The sequence below is a fragment of the Papio anubis genome, chromosome 17 (genome assembly GCF_008728515.1).
Source record: "Papio anubis isolate 15944 chromosome 17, Panubis1.0, whole genome shotgun sequence".
NCBI classification, from domain to species: domain Eukaryota; kingdom Metazoa; phylum Chordata; class Mammalia; order Primates; family Cercopithecidae; genus Papio; species Papio anubis.
The window spans coordinates 44939558-44960856 of NC_044992.1; the positions used below are offsets into that span (position 1 = coordinate 44939558).

The 21299-nt window shown below is 55.4% G+C and overlaps 3 protein-coding genes across 4 annotated transcripts; 2 read left to right on the plus strand and 1 right to left on the minus strand.

Moving 5' to 3' along the window:
- The first annotated feature begins 1880 nt into the window (after positions 1 to 1880).
- Positions 1881 to 7949, plus strand: SP6 (Sp6 transcription factor). The gene has a single exon (XM_021928946.2). The coding sequence runs from the start codon at positions 4436 to 4438 to the stop codon at positions 5564 to 5566; it is 1131 nt and encodes a 376-aa protein (XP_021784638.1). The 5' UTR covers positions 1881 to 4435; the 3' UTR covers positions 5567 to 7949.
- Positions 7950 to 11387: 3438 nt separating this feature from the next.
- On the plus strand, positions 11388 to 15141 carry SCRN2 (secernin 2). 2 transcript variants are annotated; one of them, XM_021928945.1, is made up of 8 exons: positions 11388 to 11640; positions 12072 to 12178; positions 12477 to 12658; positions 13202 to 13401; positions 13829 to 14044; positions 14139 to 14304; positions 14385 to 14565; positions 14831 to 15141. In XM_021928945.1, exons 1-8 carry the CDS (start codon positions 11403 to 11405, stop codon positions 14987 to 14989), a joined length of 1449 nt encoding a protein of 482 aa, XP_021784637.1. In that variant the 5' UTR covers positions 11388 to 11402; the 3' UTR covers positions 14990 to 15141. The 2 variants fall into 2 exon arrangements, with proteins under 2 accessions (XP_021784637.1, XP_003912705.1); XM_003912656.5 differs by lacking the exon at positions 11388 to 11640 and having other exon boundaries at positions 11832 to 12178.
- A 445-nt stretch (positions 15142 to 15586) lies between these two features.
- On the minus strand, positions 15587 to 21295 carry LRRC46 (leucine rich repeat containing 46). The gene is made up of 8 exons (XM_003912655.4): positions 20875 to 21295; positions 20669 to 20774; positions 18286 to 18394; positions 17419 to 17465; positions 17043 to 17152; positions 16716 to 16785; positions 16346 to 16488; positions 15587 to 16068 (listed from the first exon to the last, which is right to left on the minus strand). Exons 1-8 carry the CDS (start codon positions 20882 to 20884, stop codon positions 15698 to 15700), a joined length of 966 nt encoding a protein of 321 aa, XP_003912704.1. The 5' UTR covers positions 20885 to 21295; the 3' UTR covers positions 15587 to 15697.
- Positions 21296 to 21299: the final 4 nt, after the last annotated feature.

Genomic DNA, 21299 nt, shown 5'->3' on the forward strand with positions numbered 1-21299 from the left:
ACCCAGATTGTCCGGATGAGGGAAATGAGCCTTAGAAAAGAGGGACATGCACAGATGAATCTGACGTCGATTCTGAATGAGAACGTGTGCGTGTCTGGGGGGTACCACACATATACGCATACACACATGGATTTTCACCCCACTTGTGCACTCCGTTTAGCTATTTTTGAGTTACCGTTTGAGTGTGTCCCGAACGGGGATGCAGGACAGAAAAACCAATGATGGTGGAATAGGGTCTGTAGAGGCGAGATTAAATCAGCCTAAATTCAAATATGAAATCGACTGTAAAGAGGAAAACGAAATTTTAAAAAGCCGACGGCAAAGCGCACAGGGGAGACCAACCAGCAAAATGAAAGAAATAGGAAAATTAATTGGCATTCCCCTGCAAAAAAAAAAGGGTCACAAGGAGAGATCAACACTGCTGCATGGGAGGTACCAATCCGGAAAGAAGCATGGGGCCACCTCGGCGCCCAGGCAGAAGGATGGGTGGGTGGGGTGGGGATGGAACTTCCCTACCCACCGATGCTTGGCAGGTCTCGGAAATGTCGACCCATCCAGATCTTGAGAGAAGTTTTTGTGAGCTCCGCAAGGGCGCTGAAATTTTACCAGAATATTGCACTGGGCGTGTGCATTTTTCTCAAAGGAATCCAAGACCCTTCCCCAAAGTTAAGAACCTTGGGTTTAGACATTCTGGCGAGAATTAGGAAGGAATGGTGGCAAGGGATAGCTCAATTCCTTCCAGAAGTGTCCCTTCCCAAAGCCATTCAGGCGCCTGCCCATTCTTCAGAACCGGCTGCTGGGGGCAAGGGTGTGAGCAGGCTGAGCACTTCCCGAAGGACAGGAGGGCGAGGAGAGGCGGATTTGAGAGGTGGATTTCGGAGGCACTGGGGTTGCTGCCTAAGGGGAGGGGCAGAGTGAGACCTGCTGGGACCTGGGACCGGAGTGGGGGCGGCAGAGACCGGTTGCGGGGGCGGAGGCTGGGAGAGGGGAGGAGAGGAGGTGGTCGCCCAGAAATGTCAGAGAGGGAGACCCCGAAAGCGAGAGGGAAAAAAGGACAGGGAAGGGTGGTGGTGGAGAGAAGCGGCTAGGGGTGCGGGGGTTGAGGCGGGACAGGCGACCGGGGGTCGGGGGAATGGCAAAGGAGGGCAGCCAAGACAAATTTCACACGGCCTAAGCCTGGAGGCGAACTGGACACATACTTGGCGCTCAATCCTGTTTCCTTCTTTCCTCCCAGTTCCGGGGCAGCGCTGCCCATCCAGAGAGGGTGGGTCAAGGGCCATCGAGGCAACTAAGGGTTGCTGCCTAAGGGTGGCTCTGTATCACCCCCAGGACCTGCCCCCTTATCCATTCCCCCCAGGTCTTAGTCCTGCATCCTCTGATAGACCGAGCCAGCTCGAGGGCAGTTTTCCACCCGGCGGGGCGGGTCTTAGAACCTGGGAATCACCCCACCCGGGCCCCTCGCCTTGGGGGTGGAGGGGACCAGGGAGGAGCGAGGGAGCGGGCGGCGTACGCCCTAGTTAACTTTCCTCCCCTACTCCCGCCCGCCCCCTCCTCGAGGCCGGACTGGGCCTCCAGTCCAGCCGAGCCCGCAAGGGTTAAAGGCGGCAGCAGGTGAGGTGGGCGGGGCCGCGAGATCTGGGGAAAAAGCAGCGCTGGGGAGAGGATGAAGGCAGAGAGCGCGGGTGAGTCACGGGCGGAGCTGGCCTCGCTCGTTCGCTGGCTCCTGCCCGCCCTCCGTCCTCCGCCCTCTCGCCAGCGCTCACCTCCTCCGCCGCCCGCCGCCCGCCGCCCGCCGCCTGCCGCCAGCTGCCGGGTCTGGCTCGCCCTGGGCTCCTGCCCCTCACCGCTCGAGAGCTCGCCGGCGCACAGGACCCATGAGCGCCTGTCTGTAGTGCACCAGCCAACCGTGCCCGGAGCCCGCCGCAGCCTTGAGGTAGGAGCGCGGGTCGGGGTGGCCAGGGGTGAGCGCTACGGAGATCGTCTCGAAAAAACGCACTCCGAACGCGCCCCAGCCTCCTATGACCTTGGGAGCGGGGTAGTCCTAAAGGATTTGAGGGGTTAGAACCCCGATGGAGGGAAAACCGGGCAGAGGGGAGAGACTGGAGGGACCGAGGAGGCTGTTAAACTGGGGCAACTGGAGAGACTGGGACAACCAGAGGACCGGGACATTGAGAACGGGGAGTACTAGCCAGTGATCCGGAGAGGCAGAGCGGAATGGGGCATAAGGGTGCCCCGACTCGCCTTCCCACTTCAGGGCTTGGGAAGCCTGCGATGTGCGCCATGCTCTCTCCTTTCCTGAAATCTTTCTAGGCCTGGAAGTGAATCGGACACATACTTGGCACTCAATCCTGTTCCCTTCTTTCCTCTCATTTCTGGGGCAGGGCAGTGCTGCCCATCTGGGGCAGGTGGGTCAAGGACCACAGAGGCAACCTAAGGGTTGCCACCTAAGGGTGGCTCCATATCACCCCCAGGACCTGCCCCCTCCTCTGTTCTCCTGGGTCTTAGTCTTGCATCTTCTGCTAGACTGAGCCAGCTCCAGGGCAGTTTTCCACCCAGTGGGACCGGTCTTAGAACCTGACAATCACCCCGCTTTGGGTTTCCGAAATCTTGGTAGCAGGCCATTGCATCCCAGACCTGGGCTCTTCAGCTCTCTGCCAGAAGCCACTCCAGAGCCCAGATTATTCTAGGCTTCCCACTCTCCAGCCCCTGGGGCAGTTCCCAGGTGCCAAAAGCTGTTAGGGTCCCTGGCCTCACAGCTTGTGCCAGCCCCTTCTGTGCTTCCCTGCCCCGGCTCCGGCTCCATTACTGCAGCTTCACCCTGTTTTTGTCTTGTGGTGAGGCAGCCACAGCCTGAGTAGGTGCCCCCGTCCTCCTCTCCCTCCCTCTCCCAGGTTATCAGTGCCACCTCCCTGGTCCCAGAGGCAGAAGATGGTACCATCAGCTAAGCCCTGCTGTGGGAAGGAAGCAATCCTGCCCTAAGTCACCGGTCTCCTCTCCCACCGGTAGAGAAGACCCAGGCACACAAACCTGCCCAGCTGAGGCACCAGGTCTTCCAGGCCTTAGGGAGAGGTGGTGAGAAGAGAGTGACCTTCAAGCCACAGATATGTGGTTGAGAAAGGGCTGGGGGTCTCTAGGGTTCTAATGGTTTACAGAAAGATTGGTTTACAGAAAGTAACAGACTGGGAGTCCAGGAGTTAGGAGACCTGGTTGATTGAATGAAAAAATGAACATCCTTGCCCAAGTCACTGTGGCAAGTCATTCAGCCTGCTTCCTCCTCTTCAAAATAAGAAGATTGGCCTGGAGCAGTGGTTCTCAACATTGGCTGCATGGAAGAATCACCCAGGGGTGATCCATGCCTGGGATGCACTCGCTCATGTCATCTTTTTGGGCAATTCTTGCTCTTAAGTTCTGTGATTTTGACTTCCCTTGTTGCCCTCCTCTTCCTGCACTCTAACCCTGTATCACTTAAAGGGGTGCAACTGTCCCTTCCAGAGCTTGTTGTCAAGCTCTTCTCTGGGGAAGCCATTCCCTCCCAACTTTATATCAGGGCCTCCCCTAGCATGGAGAAGAGGATGGGTAGCAGTCAGAGAATTGCCTGGCACTGGTATGAGTCAGGAGAGGGATGGGAATTTGGTTTTCTCTGGTGGGGGTGCCTCCCAGATTCCAGGGGGTATCTGGTGGCCAGAAAGCTGCTCCCCAGGGAGGTGAAGTCCCTGCTTGAGGGAAGGGGGTGGGGGCATGGGAGTCCGTTTAGTGGGCCTGATGTGACCAGGACAGGCGGGGAGCAGCGTAGACGGAGAAATGCTTTTCATTACTGAACATGCTTTGGGAATGGCATGAGAACTCTTTCTCTAAAGACTCAGGACCCGTTTGGGGCTTTATGAGGGGCAGGTCACCTGAAGCTTTGGGTTTCAGAAACAGACCATCTCCTCTCCCATCTGTATCCTGAGTTAAACTGGGGAAGCTGAGACGGCTCTAGATCCTCCATTTGGGCTGACAGCAGGTCTGCAGGGGGAAAATGCCACTGACCTTGTGCCTGGGCAGCTGGGGTGGGATGGTTCTAGCACTGTGCTGTAGGTGTATCTGACCTACCATCCTGGGAGTGGCCCAACTCTAGAGATGAGCTGGGTCATATGGCAGGGATCACCCAGAGGACGGTAGACCTCCATCATCCTCTGTGCTTGGATGAGAACCTCACATTCTGGACCCTTCCTAGCACTCTCGAATTCTCTGAACTGATCTCTAGTCCTCCTCCAGAGGTGCATCCTTCTTTCACAACTGGGGCCAGAGAGGAGGACTTTGCAGGGCTGGCACGTGGGTTAGGAGGTAAAGTGAGCTGGTTATTTCCCTTACTTTTCTGCTTCTTGGCCTCCTTTAGGTCCCGTCTGAGGTGCCCCTGACCGTCCCTGCCCTCACCCCACCCCGGATCCCGGCAATGCTAACCGCTGTCTGCGGCTCTCTGGGCAGCCAGCACACGGAAGCGCCGCACGCCTCCCCGCCGCGCCTCGACCTGCAGCCTCTCCAGACTTACCAGGGCCACACGAGCCCTGAGGCCGGGGACTACCCCTCCCCGCTGCAGCCTGGAGAGCTGCAGAGCCTCCCGCTGGGCCCGGAGGTGGACTTCTCACAGGGCTATGAGCTGCCAGGGGCCTCCTCGCGGGTAACCTGCGAGGATCTGGAAAGCGACAGTCCGTTGGCCCCGGGCCCCTTTTCCAAGCTCCTGCAGCCGGACATGTCACACCATTATGAATCGTGGTTCAGGCCCACTCACCCAGGCGCGGAGGATGGCTCGTGGTGGGACCTTCATCCGGGCACCAGCTGGATGGACCTCCCCCACACTCAGGGCGCGCTGACCTCACCTGGCCACCCGGGGGCGCTTCAGGCGGGCTTGGGGGGCTACGTCGGAGACCACCAGCTTTGTGCCCCGCCACCCCACCCGCATCCGCACCACCTCCTTCCAGCTGCCGGAGGGCAGCATCTCCTAGGGCCGCCCGACGGGGCTAAGGCCTTGGAAGCAGCCGCCCCGGAGTCTCAAGGGCTGGATTCCAGCCTGGACGGGGCGGCGCGTCCCAAAGGCTCCCGGCGGTCGGTGCCCCGCAGCTCAGGCCAGACCGTCTGTCGCTGCCCCAACTGTCTGGAGGCGGAGCGACTGGGGGCTCCGTGTGGGCCCGATGGGGGCAAGAAGAAGCATTTGCACAATTGCCACATCCCGGGCTGCGGGAAAGCCTACGCCAAGACGTCGCACCTGAAGGCGCACCTGCGCTGGCACAGCGGCGACCGTCCCTTCGTGTGCAACTGGCTCTTCTGCGGCAAGCGCTTCACGCGCTCGGACGAGTTGCAGCGCCACCTCCAGACCCACACCGGCACCAAGAAGTTCCCCTGTGCAGTCTGCAGCCGCGTCTTCATGCGCAGCGACCACTTGGCCAAGCACATGAAAACCCACGAGGGCGCCAAGGAGGAGGCGGCCGGGGCGGCCCCGGGAGAGGGCAAGGCCGGCGGCGCAGTGGAGCCCCCCGGGAGCAAGGGCAAACGCGAGGCCGAGGGCAGCGCGGCTCCCTCCAACTGAGCTCCTCGGTACCGCCGCCCTGCGGGTCCCCCGGGGGGCACAGGATGCGAGCCCCCAGGTCTGACGTCCTTGGGGGTGGCTTGAGGAAGAGGGGAAGGTGCGTATTTATTCAGCGGGGAGGAAGAGTGGTGCAGGGACAGGGAGATGGGGCACTAGGAGTTCTTAGTCTCTGGGGCTACTAGGCAGGATGCATTATGACTGGGCCGGTAGGAGCTGCGCAATGCCCCTCTGTTCTCCCCTGCCTCATAGTTTCCCTCGCCCCTGGGCTGGGGGGTTGGGGTGGGACACCCGTATCGCGGCTGGCTGGCGGGGACAGGCTAGAGGAGACAGCAATGCCGGAGCAGAGAGAAGTGGGACCGGCCTGGGGCGCTGGAGGTGGCTGTCTGGACACGTCCTTAGCGCCTGGGAACCAGGACATAAAAGCGCCTCCGGAGCCGCCCTGCGGCGGGGTCCCTTTCATCCCACTTATAAGTGCTTCTGCCCCTAGGGTTTCCGGAGGGAGAGCCGAGATGGGATGGGGGAGCCTGGGGGTCCCCCTTGGCAGGGGTGTCTCTCTCTCTGGTTTGGAAGGTTGTTGCTGTAAAAATAACTCCTTTGATGAGCTTCCTTATTAACCCTTTCAGACCCAGTCTGATGGAGTCATGAAGGAAGAGGGGAAGAGGGCTGGCATTCCTGACAGCCTCTCAGCCAGGGCTGGCAATAAAGGACAGAGTTAGACGTAGGGGGCGAGTAGGGAAGTCCCCTTCTAAAATGAGAGATAGGGATTTGGTGGGGTATGGAAGGAACTAACCCCTTCCCTCTCCACCTCTGATTCAGCCCTTAATTCTTGGTCTTTATGATAAATAAAGTTCAGTAGTCACATTCCCCATCTATTACCCTAGGTGTGTTTTCAAGGCAGCCAGCGGTAGAATCCATGTAGTTCCCACCAGTTGCCTTCCCCTCCGGGATGGAAGGAAAAGGTTTCTTGGGCTTGTTGGGGACAGATTGGGGGTGTCTCAGCAGAGGGACCTCCACTGGTTCCCACTCAGAGTGGAGGCCTGCGGCCTTCCTGACCATCTCTTTAGCCGTCACCAAGAAACCAAACCCCACTGTCCCTCTAGCTTGGCCCTTGTTTTTCCCTTGCCCCTGCCATAGCATGTTCATTGGGGGATTCCTTCCTCCCGCTCATCTCACAGGGGAAGGGAGAAGAAAGAGTTGTTCTCCCACTGGAAGGGGTTCTGCCTTCTGAGGTGACATCCAGGAACCTGTCCCCATTCCCTTCTCCTTTAGATGTTAGAAATACATTTTGATTCTGATCATGGGGTGGGGGAGAAAGGAAGGGAGGGAGGGGAGAAGCCCAGCAGAGGCTGAGCTAGGCAGAGGGGAAAGAAGCTGATATGAGGAAGGGTCTGGCAGGCCACAGCCTCTGTAGCTGGACGACTTTCCCACGCTTGAGAGAGGGGCCTTAGAGTCCCTCTGACACCCCTCCCGCTTTCCCTTGCTCCCTTTCTTCACCTGGAGCCCTCTGTGGAGATTAGCTCTGTATTGATTTTTAAGTTATAAGCAAAGGGTATTTTATTTAATATTAGGTTATGTGTGTGCATGTTGTGTGTACCTGTGTGCATGTGTGTGTGTTTCTCTACTGAGCCTGGGGTCTCCAGCCAGGGAGACCCCATCTTATTCATCATGTCCAAGATCCTGGGATCTGGGCCGAGCATCTCTTCCTCCCTTGTAGATGCTGGAGCCCAGTCCAAGGTCTGGGAGCTATATGGGAAGTGGGGGCTGGGATCTGGGTGGGAATATGTGTTTGTATACAAAGGGAGCCTCCTTAAAAGGGACAGGATGACCTTCCCGAGGGACTCACTGGCCTGGGGTAGTTTAAGAAGTAATGTTCTTTCTTTCTCTTTTCCCTACCTCCTGCTAACCCAACCAGAGATCCCCTTCCTTGCTGAGAGGGTTGGGGGCAGAAGGAGAGTTGGCAGTGCCTGCAAGTTGCCTGGCCAGGTGAAGAGGGGGAGAGAGGAAGGGCACTGTGGGTGTAGGATGCCTTTCTCCTCCACCCATCGAAACCAGCCACCCCCTCCCTGTGCCACCAAGACAGCCTTTTCCAGTGGCCATCCTAAGGGGAACTCCCAAATGGGTGTTGGTGGTGGACACAGATGCTCCCCCCAATGGAAGCCCCAAGCTCTGAGGTATGCGGGTAGAGACTTTGGATAGGTTTTCTTCTGCTCCCCTCTTTTATAGATCTAGGCTGCTTGGCTGCCTGTCTTTCTAGGCAGCCCCCCTAGAGGAAAAATGTAGGAATTTATTTTTTCTTTAACTGCTGTGAACTCACTTTGAGGGGGTAGGAGGAGGGAGAAACAGCCTGTGTTTTTTATGCAATAAAGTCATCAACTACATCATGCTTCCTTTGTGTTCCAGCTCTGTTTCCTTTTGGACTCAGTGTCCCCCAGCAGTGAGGACCAGTTCTGGGCCACAGAGCGGGGTGGATGCTTCCCAATGATCCTGCAGCCCCTTGGAAAGCCTCATGTCTATTGAGTTGGGTTGGAGCTGGGATCTGATCCTGCCCCAGAGGTGGCTGGTACGGAAGGAGGGAGGTGCTTCCTCTGGGTTGATACCGGGGCTGTCCCTCCCTGGTCTCATACCTGTGGTTATGAGAAGTTTCTAGATATCTCTTTCCTCCTCCACATACAAGCCCCTTCTTTCACTTCCCCTGCTAAGAACACTGGTTCCCTCCTTTCTTAGGCATTGGCTCCCTCACTCCATCCCCACGGAGGGTGCATGTCAGTCTATCTCGTGGCTGTGACTGAGCTGGGGGTGACTGGCAATGATTTCTTCACCCAGGATGATCCTTATCAGGGACAAGGCGATGAAAGGCAGCCGAGCTATCTGATGGGCTCCCGCCCAGCTGGAAAATATGAGGGAAAGGCTCCTACTGCAACTCACAGCTAGAGACCCACCATGGTTACACAACCACAGGGCACACAAACATACCTGCACCAGACCCGTGTGCACCCGCCCGCAGAGATATGCAGAAATATTCATCTATATACATCTTCCCAGGTCTCCCGGTGCTTGATACAAAGTTGATGCCTAATTCACATCAAATGAGTAAAAAGCCTCATGATTCCAGAGCCCCAAAGTTAGGAAGGTTGACAGAAGATAGGTTTTGGGCTCCAAGGGGGCTGGGGGTGGGGGTTACTGTGTTCTTTCACCTTCTTATTCTACCTTTTTGCCAAATTTATTATTTTCCCCTAGAGGAATTTCTAGATCCACCATTCTAACCCTAATCCAATTTCTCAAAGCCAAATCTGGTACTCAGGCTGGCCCATCCCATAACTTAATTTGGGAGATCCTGGGGTCACAACGTTTATGGCTACCTTAGGATAGGGGCATCAGAATGAATGATTTAGGGGTTGTAGAGGAAACCAGACTGGTTTGGGGGCCAATTGTTTGTTTCCATCTGCTGCTGGATTTAGAAGGCTGGGAGGAGGAAGGACAGGTGTGTTTTCCTGAGACCTCATGCCAGCCCCACTCCTCCAGGTGCCTCTTTTGTCTTCCTGATTCTAGGAGAGTTAGACCCTAGGAACTTGGTGAGTCCCCTCCTCCTTTACCCCCATCGCTGCCCCCAGGGACAGGAGGGCAGCTGTGGGGCTGGCTGGGCCTGTCTGGGCAGGGCTGGGGCCACCCCTCCTCCCCATGCTGCTCCTCCCGCTGACCTGCATTCTTAGCAGGGGCCTTTGGTGGGGCTCTGACGCTTGCTTGCTTGCTGCAAATGCTGCCTGGCTGGCCTGCCCCCCCCCCAACCCCAACGGAGCCCAAGGCCACCTCTGACCCTCCTCAGATGGGGTGCCTGGCAGGAGGATCATGGAGGGCCCAGGAATAGGTTAGGGAACTCAGAATATCTGGGCTGGCTCTCTAGGTTCCTCTCCTGGGAAGTGGAAGTAGAATCTATTCCCACCCTCTAGGGTGGGTGAATGAAATAAATGAGAAAGTGACAGAGAAGAAGACAGCCTGGGAACTGCAACCTGGGGGTGCGCTGTGGCCTCTCTCTGCGTCTCCTCCTGCCTGTTGCCGCCCCACAGTGGGCAGCCGGGGAACTGCAGGAGATGAACCCGCTTTCCTGCAAGCTGCTTCGGGTGCCCAGATTTGTCAGCGCACAGCCTTGATGTTTGCTTCTGGAATGACATTAATTGGCAACCTCACAACCCCCCCCCGCCCCCCGCGACATTGTATCAGAAGCAGCCTTCACCTTCCCATTAATCCTAGCGTGACTGACCGCCAGCACCCTAGCAGAGTAGGCTTGAAAGAAAACCAAACTCCACTAAAACACTGTTAGAATTCTTTTCTTTTCTTTTCTTTTTTTTAAGACGGAGTTTTGCTCTTGTTGCCCGGGCTGGAGTGCAATGGTGTGATCTCAGCTCACCGCAACCTCTGCCTCCCAGGTTCAAGCAATTCTTCTGCCTCAGTCTTCCCAAGTAGCTGGGATTACAGGCATGTGCCACCACGCCCAGCTAATTTTGTATTTTTAGTAGAGATGGGGTTTCTCCATGTGAGCCAGGCTGGTCTCGAACTCCCAACCTCACGTGATCCGCCCATCTTGGCCTCCCAAAGTGCTGGGATTACAGATGTGAGCCACTGTGCCCGGCCCACTGTTAGAATTGTTAAGCAAATACAGTAAAGTCAGAGGATACGAGTCAATGTACAAAAGTCAGTAGTGTTCCTATACACTAATAACAAACTATACAAAAAATAAATCAAGAAAATAGTCCCATTTACAATAACTATCAAAATAATAAAATATTTAGGAATAAATTTAACCAAGGAGGTGAAAAATCTGTACTCTGAAAATAAGACATTGATAAAAGAAACTGAAGAAGACACAAAGACATGGAAAAATATTTCATGCTCACAGATTGGAAGAATTACTGTTGCTAAAATGTGCATACTACTCAAAGCCATCTATAGATTCAGTGCAACCCCTGAAAGCAGATAACCTGCAGCATCTCCCCTCCCTCCATTCCTGGAGGGCTCCATACAGCAAAAGGGTGTAAGATGCATTTGTCTTAATGATGGCTATGGAGAGATGGTTTGTAGAGAAAAATGAACTGAAAATCAAAACATTTGGGGTGAGAGTATACCCCCATATGACTGTGTGTCACCTTTGGCCACGACTTCTTTGTGGTTTCAGTTTCACTACAGGTAAACCCACTAAATCTTTGAACTAGAAAGTTCTAAATTTGCTTTTAAAGCTATCTTCCTATGGGTTGGAACACTATTGGACAGATAGGCCCTCTGGGATCAGATGGGTTTTGTGCACCTGTTCCCTTATTTATTTTAAGAGACAGGGTCTTGCTCTGTCACCACGGCTGGAGTGCAGTGGTGTGATCTTGGCTCACCGCAGCCTCGACCTATCTGGCTCAAGCGATCCTCCCACCTCAGCCTTCTGAACAGCTGGGACTACAGGCACGCAACACCACGCCCAGCTAATTTTAAAATATTTTCTGTAGAGGCGAGGTCTTGCTATGTTACCCAGGCTGGTCTTGAACTCCTGGGTTCAAGTGATCCTCCCACCACAGCCTCCCAAAGTGCTGGGATTACAGGGGCCAGCCCCCCGCACCTAGCCTCCACCACTCTTGTATTCTGTATCTTATTCCCCTGGGTGCCTCCAGCCTGGGATTGCGCCTCTGGGATTCAAACCGGGACTCAAGTATCTGAGGTTCTTCCTTAGTCTCCAGATGTCCCAGCAGTCCCCCTTCTCTGACAAAGTCTCCCTTTTCACGCGGGATCCTTTCCACCCCTAGCTCCAGCTCCCCGCAGTGACTCCGTGGGGTTAGCAACCTTTGTCAGGCCTAAAATGGGCGCCCGGGTAGGACAGGAAGCCAGGTGTGGCTCGCAAGGCCGCTCCGCTCCGAGAAGTGGTGCAGGCGCGCGCCCTGGTGGAAAACGGCAGAGCTGCACGCTCCGTTCCGGCTCCGACCCGGAGGCCGAAGGCCTTCCAGGTCGCCTGGGAGTCTCCGCCCAATGGGGCGGCCCTGGCCAGAAGCGGAGGAGGTGGCACCCGGGACCGAGCTGGGGTCTTGGAGGGAGAGAGAGTGAGGGGAATACAGTATTGGGGGTGAGAGAAGGGTTGGATAGAAGAGGGTCGGGTATCTGGACACGCGCAGGGCCGCAGGACTCTTGGTGGGGTAGCGAGGGGAACGGTCCCACGACTGCTCCCAAGGGCCGGAACTCCCAGTGGGGGCGGGATCCTCGGAGTGCCCGCCTGCGGACTCCCAAGCCTGGAGCCTGGGGAGAGGGTGGGCACCTCTGCTCCCGCACACCCGTGCATGGTGTGTGCGCCGAGCGTCCAGGAGCCACGGCGGTGTCTTCCCTGCGCGTCGTTTACACGTGTGGGGGTAGGCGGCTCCCCGGGGCTGAGCTGTGGCCAGGTTTATGGAGAGGCCCGCCTCTCCCCACATGGCATCGTCGAGCCCTGACTCTCCATGTTCCTGCGACTGCTTTGTCTCTGTGCCCCCGGCCTCAGCCATCCCAGCTGTGATCTTTGCCAAGAACTCGGACCGACCCCGGGATGAGGTGCAGGAGGTGGTGTTTGTCCCCGCAGGCTCTCACACTCCTGGGAGCCGGCTCCAGGTGGGTTAGGCCTTATGGGGTGCTGGGAGGTGTGACAGAGCTCTGCATTCTTCTAAGACCTTTTCCCCTGCTCCCCACACCTGGGAGGCTGCCAGAAGTAGTTGAAGAGCATGAGCTTTAAGCCTACCAACCTGGACCTGAGCCCATTATGTAGCCTCAGTCTACCTCAGTTTCCTCTTCTATAAAATGGGAATGAGACATTCCTCAAAGGGATCTATAAGGTGATTGGCAGAGTGCCAGCACTCGAGGGGCCGCCCCTCTCTGAGTGGACACTTCCTTTCTCCTCCCTCACCTCCAGTGCACATACATTGAAGTGGAACAGGTGTCGAAGACGCACGCTGTGATTCTGAGCCGTCCTTCTTGGCTGTGGGGGGCTGAGATGGGCGCCAACGAGCATGGTGTCTGCATTGGCAACGAGGCTGTGTGGACGAAGGAGCCAGTTGGGGAGGGGGAAGCCCTGCTGGGCATGGACCTGCTCAGGTGCAGACCCTGCCCTTCCTCATCTGCCTGAAACACCAGAAATCTGGGGGCTGAGTTTTGACCTGGGCCCATCCATTCCTCCCCCAGCCTGGTTCACAGGGGCCTCCTCCTCTCTGCAGACTTTGCCCTCGTGCCCTCGTGAGGAAGGCTGCAACAGCAGCCACCTTTGGGCCTCTCCTGGCCCAGAAATAGAGCAGTGGTTATTTATTTTCAGTTGAAATCTCACATAGAGTCCCGATTTATAAAACCAGTAATAGTGGATGGAGCAGCTCTGGGTGGAGAGAGGTTGGGGACTCAGGACACTTTTCTCTCTGAAACAGTGTTTCAGGCCTTTTCATGGAACCCTCAAAGCATAGCACATGGAACGAGAGCATTGAAAGCCACTGGTGTAATTGTGTTTGATACGATCAGTGCCAGCAGATTTGCTGTGTGACTTGGGCCTATCACCAAACCTCTCCAGGCCTCTTCTGTCCCCTGGAGCTTCTGCCACCAGCCATTGATCCCTCTGTCACCCTTCTGTCCCTTGGTCCTCTCTCTTGCCAGGCTGGCTTTGGAACGGAGCAGCTCTGCCCAGGAGGCCTTGCATGTGATCACAGGCTTACTGGAGCGCTATGGGCAGGGGGGCAGCTGCCTGGAGGACCCTGCGCCATTCTCCTACCACAACACCTTCCTGCTGGCTGACCGCACAGAGGCATGGGTGCTGGAGACAGCTGGCAGGCTCTGGGCTGCACAGAGGATCCAGGGTGAGGCATTCCCTTTCTGCCAGCCTTGGGAAGTGGGAGAAATGGTAGGGGCCCGATCCAGGTGCAAGCCTGTCGGGACATTCAGGGAGATGGGAGATGAGCTCACTTGGGAACCCTTCTCCCCTTCACTCGGTTAAGTCTTCCTTGTGCTACAGCCTGCTGCTTCCTCTCAGAAGCCTTCCTGGACTTCCCTGGGTGGTCAGGTTTCCTGCTTATATGCAAGCAGGTACTTCTTTTTCATCGCATTCAACACAGTTGCATGCTTACATTTATCTCTTCGACTATTTTGTCTGCCTCCCCCACCACACTGTAGGCTCCATGAGGGTAGGTCGTTCTCTTTTCCACCGTGTTCTCAGCGTCTTGCCCAGTGCCTGGCATAGAATAGACACTCAATGGTAAATGAACCGCTCCCCCATCTCCTCCACAGAGGGGGCCCGCAACATCTCCAACCAGCTGAGCATTGGCACAGACATCTCGGTCCAACACCCGGAGCTGCGGACTCATGCCCAGGCCAAGGGCTGGTGGGATGGGCAGGGTGCCTTTGACTTTGCTCAGGTCTTCTCCCTGACCCAGCAGCCTGTGCGAATGGAGGCTGCCAAGGCCCGCTTCCGGGCAGGGCAGGAGCTGCTGCAGCAATGGCAAGGTTAGTGAGTGGTGGAGGGGGCTGGGGGCCAGGAGGGCCACAGCAGTGCCAGCCACTCTCCCCTCCCACAGCTTCCCCCTCTACTCCTTGGCAGGGGGCATCACAGCAGAGGTGATGATGGGCATCCTCAGGGACAAGGAGAGTGGTATCTGCATGGACTCGGGAGGCTTTCGCACCACGGCCAGCATGGTGTCTGTCCTGCCCCAGGATCCCACACAGCCCTGCGTGCACTTTCTTACTGCCACGCCAGACCCATCCAGGTGGGAAGAACGAGGATGGGGAAGGCTGGGGAGAAGAGAGGATATGATATATCTCCGTCCTTCCATCCGTGCCCTTCTAGGTCTGTGTTCAAACCTTTCATCTTTGGGGTGGGGGTGGCCCAAGCCCCCCAGGTGCTGTCCCCCACTTTTGGAGCACAGGACCCTGTTCGGACCCTGCCCCGATTCCAGACTCGGGTAGATCGCCGGCACACCCTCTATCGTGGACACCAGGCAGCCCTGGGGCTGATGGAGAGTGATCAGGTATCCCCCAGGGAGTAGGGGCTACCCTGAGGTGATGACAGACCTCCCACTCCCAGTGAAACTCTGGAAATATGAGGGAAACTGGGAGTGGAAGAGATTCCAGAGCTGGGGAGAGGAGTTCCTCCCTTCAAAGCCAGCAACTGCCTTTGGGGAATGTTGGGGGGTCTCTCCTTTCTCCTGCTTGTGTGAGGTGGTACACAGTCCCCCCTTCACCTGGCGGGAAGCCTGTCCTGGACAGACTCATCTCAGCTTTCCCTTGGGGCAGGATCGAGGGCAGCAGCTCCAGCAGAAACAGCAGGATCTGGAGCAGGAAGGCCTCAAGGCCACACAGGGGCTGCTGGCCAGTGAGTGGGCCCCATCCCTCCAGGAGCTGGGCAGCCTCTTCCAGGCCTTCGTGAAGAGGGAGAGCCAGGCTTATGCATAAGCTTCATAGCTTCTGCTGGCCTGGGGTGGGCCCAGAACCCCTCGGACCAACTGCCCTGAGTGGTGGTGAAGTTGGAGCAATCCCTTCATGCTCCTTGGCCATGTTCTGAGCGGCCAGCTTGGCCTTTGCCTTAATAAATGTGCTTTATTTTCTCTTCAGTGAACTTTATCCCAGGTTCAGTGGGGGTGGGAGAGCCAAGTGAGGCCCAAAGGCAGCTGTGGGGCCTGTGGTTGTGTACTCATTCCTGAGTGGCTGAGTGATGGGGACTAGGCAGGAGGACAGGGAGGGGACAGGAGCAGGCTGCTGTTGGGGACGACTAGGACCACAGCTCCTTGGTCCTTGGCTTGGACTGGGGAAGGGCACTCCCTAGGGGTGGCAGTGAGATGGCATCCTCTATGAGGTGGTGCCTGCTTCTTGCCCATGTGGGAGCCAGGAAGCCAGCGGGGGGCCTGAGGCATGCCTGCCCTGTGGGTAGCTCCTGAAAGATTCAAAACTTGCTCTTTAGAATCAGGTGGCTCACTGTGTTCTGTATTTTGTTTCCTGGAGCTTTCACTGGTTGCTTCCCCTGAGATACCCCCAAGTAACACGAAAAGCATATTCAGGGCCTAGAGACACTTTACTGGGGATGAACTCCTGACACAGGTCATTGGTCTGAGAAGTGGGGCAGGCCCCACTCCACTCCACTCGTAGAGAAAGGTTGACAGAGAATCATTTCTTGCTTCTCTTGGCCATAGTTTTGGTTGTGCTGGGGGCCTCAGCCACAGAGGCCTTGGGGGCTGTGGCTGCTCGGACCCCCTTCCTTCCCCATAGAGAGTTTTGGTGGCCCCTGGGAATCAGACTGCATGGTTTCTTGGTGGGAGAGGAGGCCTGGGGTGAGGAGACGGCCTCAGGGACTGTCTCCTCCCCTTGCCCAGGAGTGGCAGAAGGGCTGCTGTCCCCAGCCATGGGCACCCCAGGCAGCAAGGGCAGGTTGGTGAGGGTGGGCTGCATCTCCATCCTCAGCAGGTGCTGTGTCAGGGCCGCCTGTTGCCGGTGCTCCCTGTGCCTGCTCAGCTCCTGCTCCAGCTCCTTGAGGAAGCCTATGAGGGGCCAGGGGGTGGAGGGTGCAGGGTGGGTGGAGCTCTGGGCTCAGCAGGAGGGTCCCTGAGCTCAGGGAAGTCTCTGGCTGGCCCCTGCCATCCCTCTTGGGAAGCAGCCTGAGGCTGGGGTCCCGGACTGACACCTTACTCTGGCCCAGATGTTGATCTGAACTTGGGGCTCCCCTCCCCAGACGCCACTGCCATCTTAGCTTCCCTTGTGTCCCACAGGGAAGAGGTGGGCTCTGGGGAAGCTGAAAGCCTTGGAAAGCAGGGTCACCTCGTTCTGAGCAGAATGGGCCACTCAGCTCTGGGAACTCCTCCTCGCTTGAAGCTTCATCCTCCTCGTCCGAAATCCAGCGCTCCATCACAGGCTGCCCATCCAGGTCCAAGAGAAGTGGCAGGGCTTCTATCACCAGCTCACTGCAGAGCAGGAGCAGAGGTTACCTAGGAGGGCACCCTGGCGTGGAGGATGCAAAGATATGCACCACAGCACCCACACCTGGAGGGGTGGTGGCTCATGAGTTAGGTAGGAGGTTGGGGAGAAGGTGCCATGGATAGTAACCCCAGGATTGCAGGCTGAGAGGGGCCTGGGCTGAGTTAGCAGGTGGAGCTCAACTAGACCTTTCTTCCCACCCTCCCCTCCTTACCGGTAGCCATCCTGGTTGGTGCAGCTATTGCCAGACAGGTTGAGGATGAGAAGGCTCTGGGGGAACTCATCTGCACACAGCAAAGAGAGAGGAAATGGGGTTCTCACTTGATCTTAGCCAAAAGGCCATGAAGCGATGGGAATGGGGTTCTCACACCCACTTTCTCGTCCAAAGCCACTACCTCTAGGCACAACCCCTTGAACTCCCTGAGGATGAGGTGTGGACCTGCAGGGGTGTGGCTAATGCAAGCACAGGCAGCTGGGTGCAGAGGGGAGGGCAGGCCCCACAGGGGATGTGTTTGGTGAGCCAGGGCAAGTGGGTTCCTACCCAGCTTCAACGTTTCTATCAGGTTCTCAGAAAGGTCCAGAAACTGGAGGCATGGGAGGTCGAGGAGGTTTTCCACCTGCCTGATTTGGTTTCCTGCCAGAGACAGGAAGCTGTAGGGGAAGGAAGGGGTAGAGAGGCAGAGCTGAATCATAGAACAGCTGGAGGAAAAGAGGAGGGCACTTGACACTGGGGCCCCTGGGCTAGGCAGCTGATGACCAATGGGGACACATGGCCTTCTGGGGTGAGGGAGTAGAGCTAGGCTTGCTGGTCCTTGGCTGAAAAGGACCCAGGCTTGGAGAAATCTGAACCAGTTCTTTGGGGTGTGTTTAGGTTCCCCCGACCCCTCTTCCCCTGCCTGAGCCCTGGCACCACATACCGCAAGGAGGGGACGCAAGCCAGGTTCTCAATTTGCTGGATCTTATTCTGCAAGAAGAAACCGAAGTGGGGAAACCAAGCTGAGATCAGATGGGTGGGAGGCCCTTTACAGGGACAAAGTCTCAAGACCATGTCTACTCCTGCAGCTGGAGATCTGGCACTTTGGGAATGATAACCCCACTCCTTGAACAGGTTGCCACTACCTTAAGAAAGATGATTTTCTTTCTCCAGGTGGATGGTTAGGGGTGTAAACCTGGGGTATCTAAACCTGACTAAGTATACTCTTCTGATTCCACAACCAAAGAGTGACCTGGGAATCAGAAAAGGAAACCAAGCCGCCACCAGGAAAATGGAAAGGGCCTTGGTGGTGGCTTGCATACACAGAGAGAACAATAAGCATACATGAACTTGATGGGAAAAGTTTCTATGGGGAAAGTCGAAGCGAGCTGGGAATATTCAACCAGGGGAGGGCTGAAGATCAACCAACCACCACCACCACCAAACAGCCTTCAAGTAGGATCTGATTGATGTAGAGGAATCTTCATAGTTTCCTCTTCCTCTTCAAAACAGGAAATAGGCTGGAGCTATTTAACGTGAAAGATTTAGAGTAAATGCCAAGAAGAACTTCTAGATCAAGAGAAGTGCCTAAAGAACAGTGGAGGGAGCACAGGTCATGTTCAGGATCTATTCTAGGGGAATTAGTCTTTCAGTTCAGGACCCTACGTCATTCATCTGGGAATGGTTTAACTGAAGGTCTGCCTGCCTGAACACCAGGGAATGGGCAAAATGACCTGGTTGACTCCTTTCAGATGAGACAGATTAGGTCCACAGGGGTCAAGGGGAGGGGAAGGATGGAGAAAGAAGTTACCCCTTGCAGATAGAGGCTGTGAAGATTCTTGAGGCCCTCTAAGTTCCTGATAGTAGTAATCCCCTCCCGGTCCAGGCGGACAGTCTGCAGTTCATCAAGAGTGTGAAACCTGGGAGAAGAGTCAGTAAGGGTGGTGTTAGAACACCACTCATGTGGTCTGTTAGCAGGGAGGATGGGAGAGAGGGAGGAGGGAAGGGGTTTCAAGCAGGGGTAGTTGGCTGAGTGATTTTAATCAAATGTGAGAAACATCTTCTTGACATCTTGAGGTGGTGTCTAGATCATGAAACTGTCTTGACTTGCAGACTTGTATCTTTATCATTAGCACTGGGAAGGGTGAGAGAGAGGAGTAAGGACCCTCTGGGAAATTGGAGCATGGCAGCTTATGGTTCCTGGAGAGATTCAGCAGCAAGAGAAGCCTTCCTCTGGCCAGCTTGGATGGTGGAGGCAGGGGTAGGACAGAGATGAGACATTGCAGAAAGATCCTTCCTCACCTTCCTTTTGAGTGGTTCATGGAGGAAAAAGCACTTGTTTCATCCACCCATTCATTCATTCTACAACATTTGCTGAGTGGCTACTAGAGACAAATGACAGAGTCTCTGCCCACCACTATTAAAGAAGCAGGGCAGGCTGGCCTTGGTGGCTCACCCTGTACTCCCAGCACTTTGGGAGGCCGAGGCAGGAGGATCGCTTTAGCCCAGGAGGTCGAGGCTGTAATGTGCCACGATTATGCTACTGCACTTCAGCCTGGGTGACAGAGCAAGACCCTATGTCATTTAAAAGAAAAAAAAAAAAAAAGAGACTGGGTGAGGTAGCTCACGCCTATAATCCCAGCACTTTGGGAGGCTGAGGCGGGCAGATTGCCTGAGGTCAGGAGTTCAAGACCAGCCTGGCTAACATGGTGAAACCCCATCTCTACTAAAAATACAAAAAAAATTAGCTGGGTGTGGTGGCGGACACATGCAGTCCCAGCTACTCAGGAGACTGAGGCTGGAGAATTGCTTCAACCCAGGAGGCAGTCGTTGCAGTGAGCCGAGATCGTGCCACCGCACTCCAGCCTGCGCAACGGAGTGAGACTCCGTCTCAAAAAAAAAAGAGGAAGAAGGCGAAACATCTATGACAAGTGGATAACAGAGGCAAGTACAGGGGAAAGGAAGAAGAAGAAGGAGAAGGAGGAGGAAGAAGGGGAAGAAGGAGAAAGAATAAAGAGGAAGAAGAAGAAAGAAAGAAAGAAGAAGGCCAAACATCTATGACAAGTGGATAACAGAAGCAAGTACAGGGGACAAAGGGAGTACATAGTCTGTGCACTAAGTTCAGAGTAGGAGGAATCAGGGAATGCTTCCTAGAGGAGGTGACAGATGAGTAGGCATTAGCCATGAAGATAGGGGGATATGGTGAGAAGGCGTTTCAAGCAGAAGGAATAGTATGTGCTAACACAGCCCTTCCGAAACTCCAATATGCCCATGCAGACTCTAATTCAGTAGATCGGGTGGAGGGGCTGAGATGCTCCACTTCTAACAAGCCCCCTGTGATGCCAGTGCTGCTGCCCTACCCCTGCACCCTCTCCCGCCTACACATACATACTCTGAGTAGTAAGGTACTAAGGTGTGAGTACGCAGTGTGGGAAATTGTACACTTGTGGAAAGTGGCCAGAAAGAAGGCTGAAAAGCAGAAGACAACTTAAGCTTAGGCAGTGGGATTTTATTTGGGAGGTAACAGCCAAGAAAGTTTCTGTCAGTGAGTGCCTGATTAGATTTGTTATTTGAAAGGATCACTTTGGCTACTCAGGAGGCTGAAGTAGGAGGATTGTTTGAGGAGTTCAAGACCAGTCTGGCCAACAGAGCAAGACCCCATCTCTAAAAAAGTAATTAAAAATACTTTATTTTGTGTTTGTTTTAGAAATAGGGTCTCACCCTGTTGCCCAGGCTGGCATGCAATGGCATGATCATAGCTTACTGTAGCCACAGGTACCTGGGCTCAAGTGATCCTCCTGCCTCAGCCTCCCAAGTACCTAGGACTACAGGTGTGTGTGCACCACCATACTCAGCTAATTTATTTTTATTTTTAGAGATAAGATTCTCACTGTATTGCCCAGGCTGGTCTCAAACTCCTGGGCTCAAGCGATCCTCCTGCATCAGTCTCCCAAAGCGCTGGGAGTATAGGAGAGGGTTAATATGGACTTATCTAAGACAGTTGAGTGAGGATGGTGAAAAAGAGATGGAATTATTTTTAAGAAGGGAAAATCAACTGGGCATTACCACTGATTGGATGTGTGGACTAATAAGGAGAGAGACAAAGATCAATTGACAAATCAGTACAGCTCAGGGGCCTGGTCATCCTGAGTGTTTCAGCCTTCTAGAACCCTTTTTCTCTCCCATGCACTCACATCTTTTCTGACAGTTCCTCATCCTCAGGGAAAGTCAAATTCCGCTTAGTGATAAGGGCTTCAGTGATGCAGACGCCCCCTTCCTCTGGACCCTGGGCTGACTTCGCTGTGAAAAGATGAGTCCAACTGTCACATTTCCTCATCCTTGGAGGACTTACCCCGCTGTTTTCCAACTGCTCTACCCACCGTCCCCCCTCCCTACTCACCACCAGACATGATCTAAAATAAAAGACTGCTGATCTGAGCGGGGAGAGGAACGAAAAGGAGCCTAGCAGCCTGGGCGGCCCCTAAGGATGGCAGAAACCAGGATGGCAGGAGAGAGAAACTCAGAGACTTGGGAGAGGAGGAAAAGGGGTTGATTCAGAGAAAATTGCTGGGGTGAGGTCGAAGACAACAGTAAATTGATGTGAAGGGTCTGGAGTTTGAGGGGTGTGGAGGGGCTTTGCTGGCAGCAAGCTGGGGCGCAGTGGGCAGGAATGGTTGAGAAAGGAGCAGTTCCTAGGAAGCCGGAGTCGTTGCTAAGAAACTGGACGCCGAGCGGGGAGGTGAAGACAGGATCCGTTGGCCCGGCTTAGCGCATGCGTGTTACAGCTACAGCTGACGGGTACGCCCACTGCTTCCGGCCCCGGGG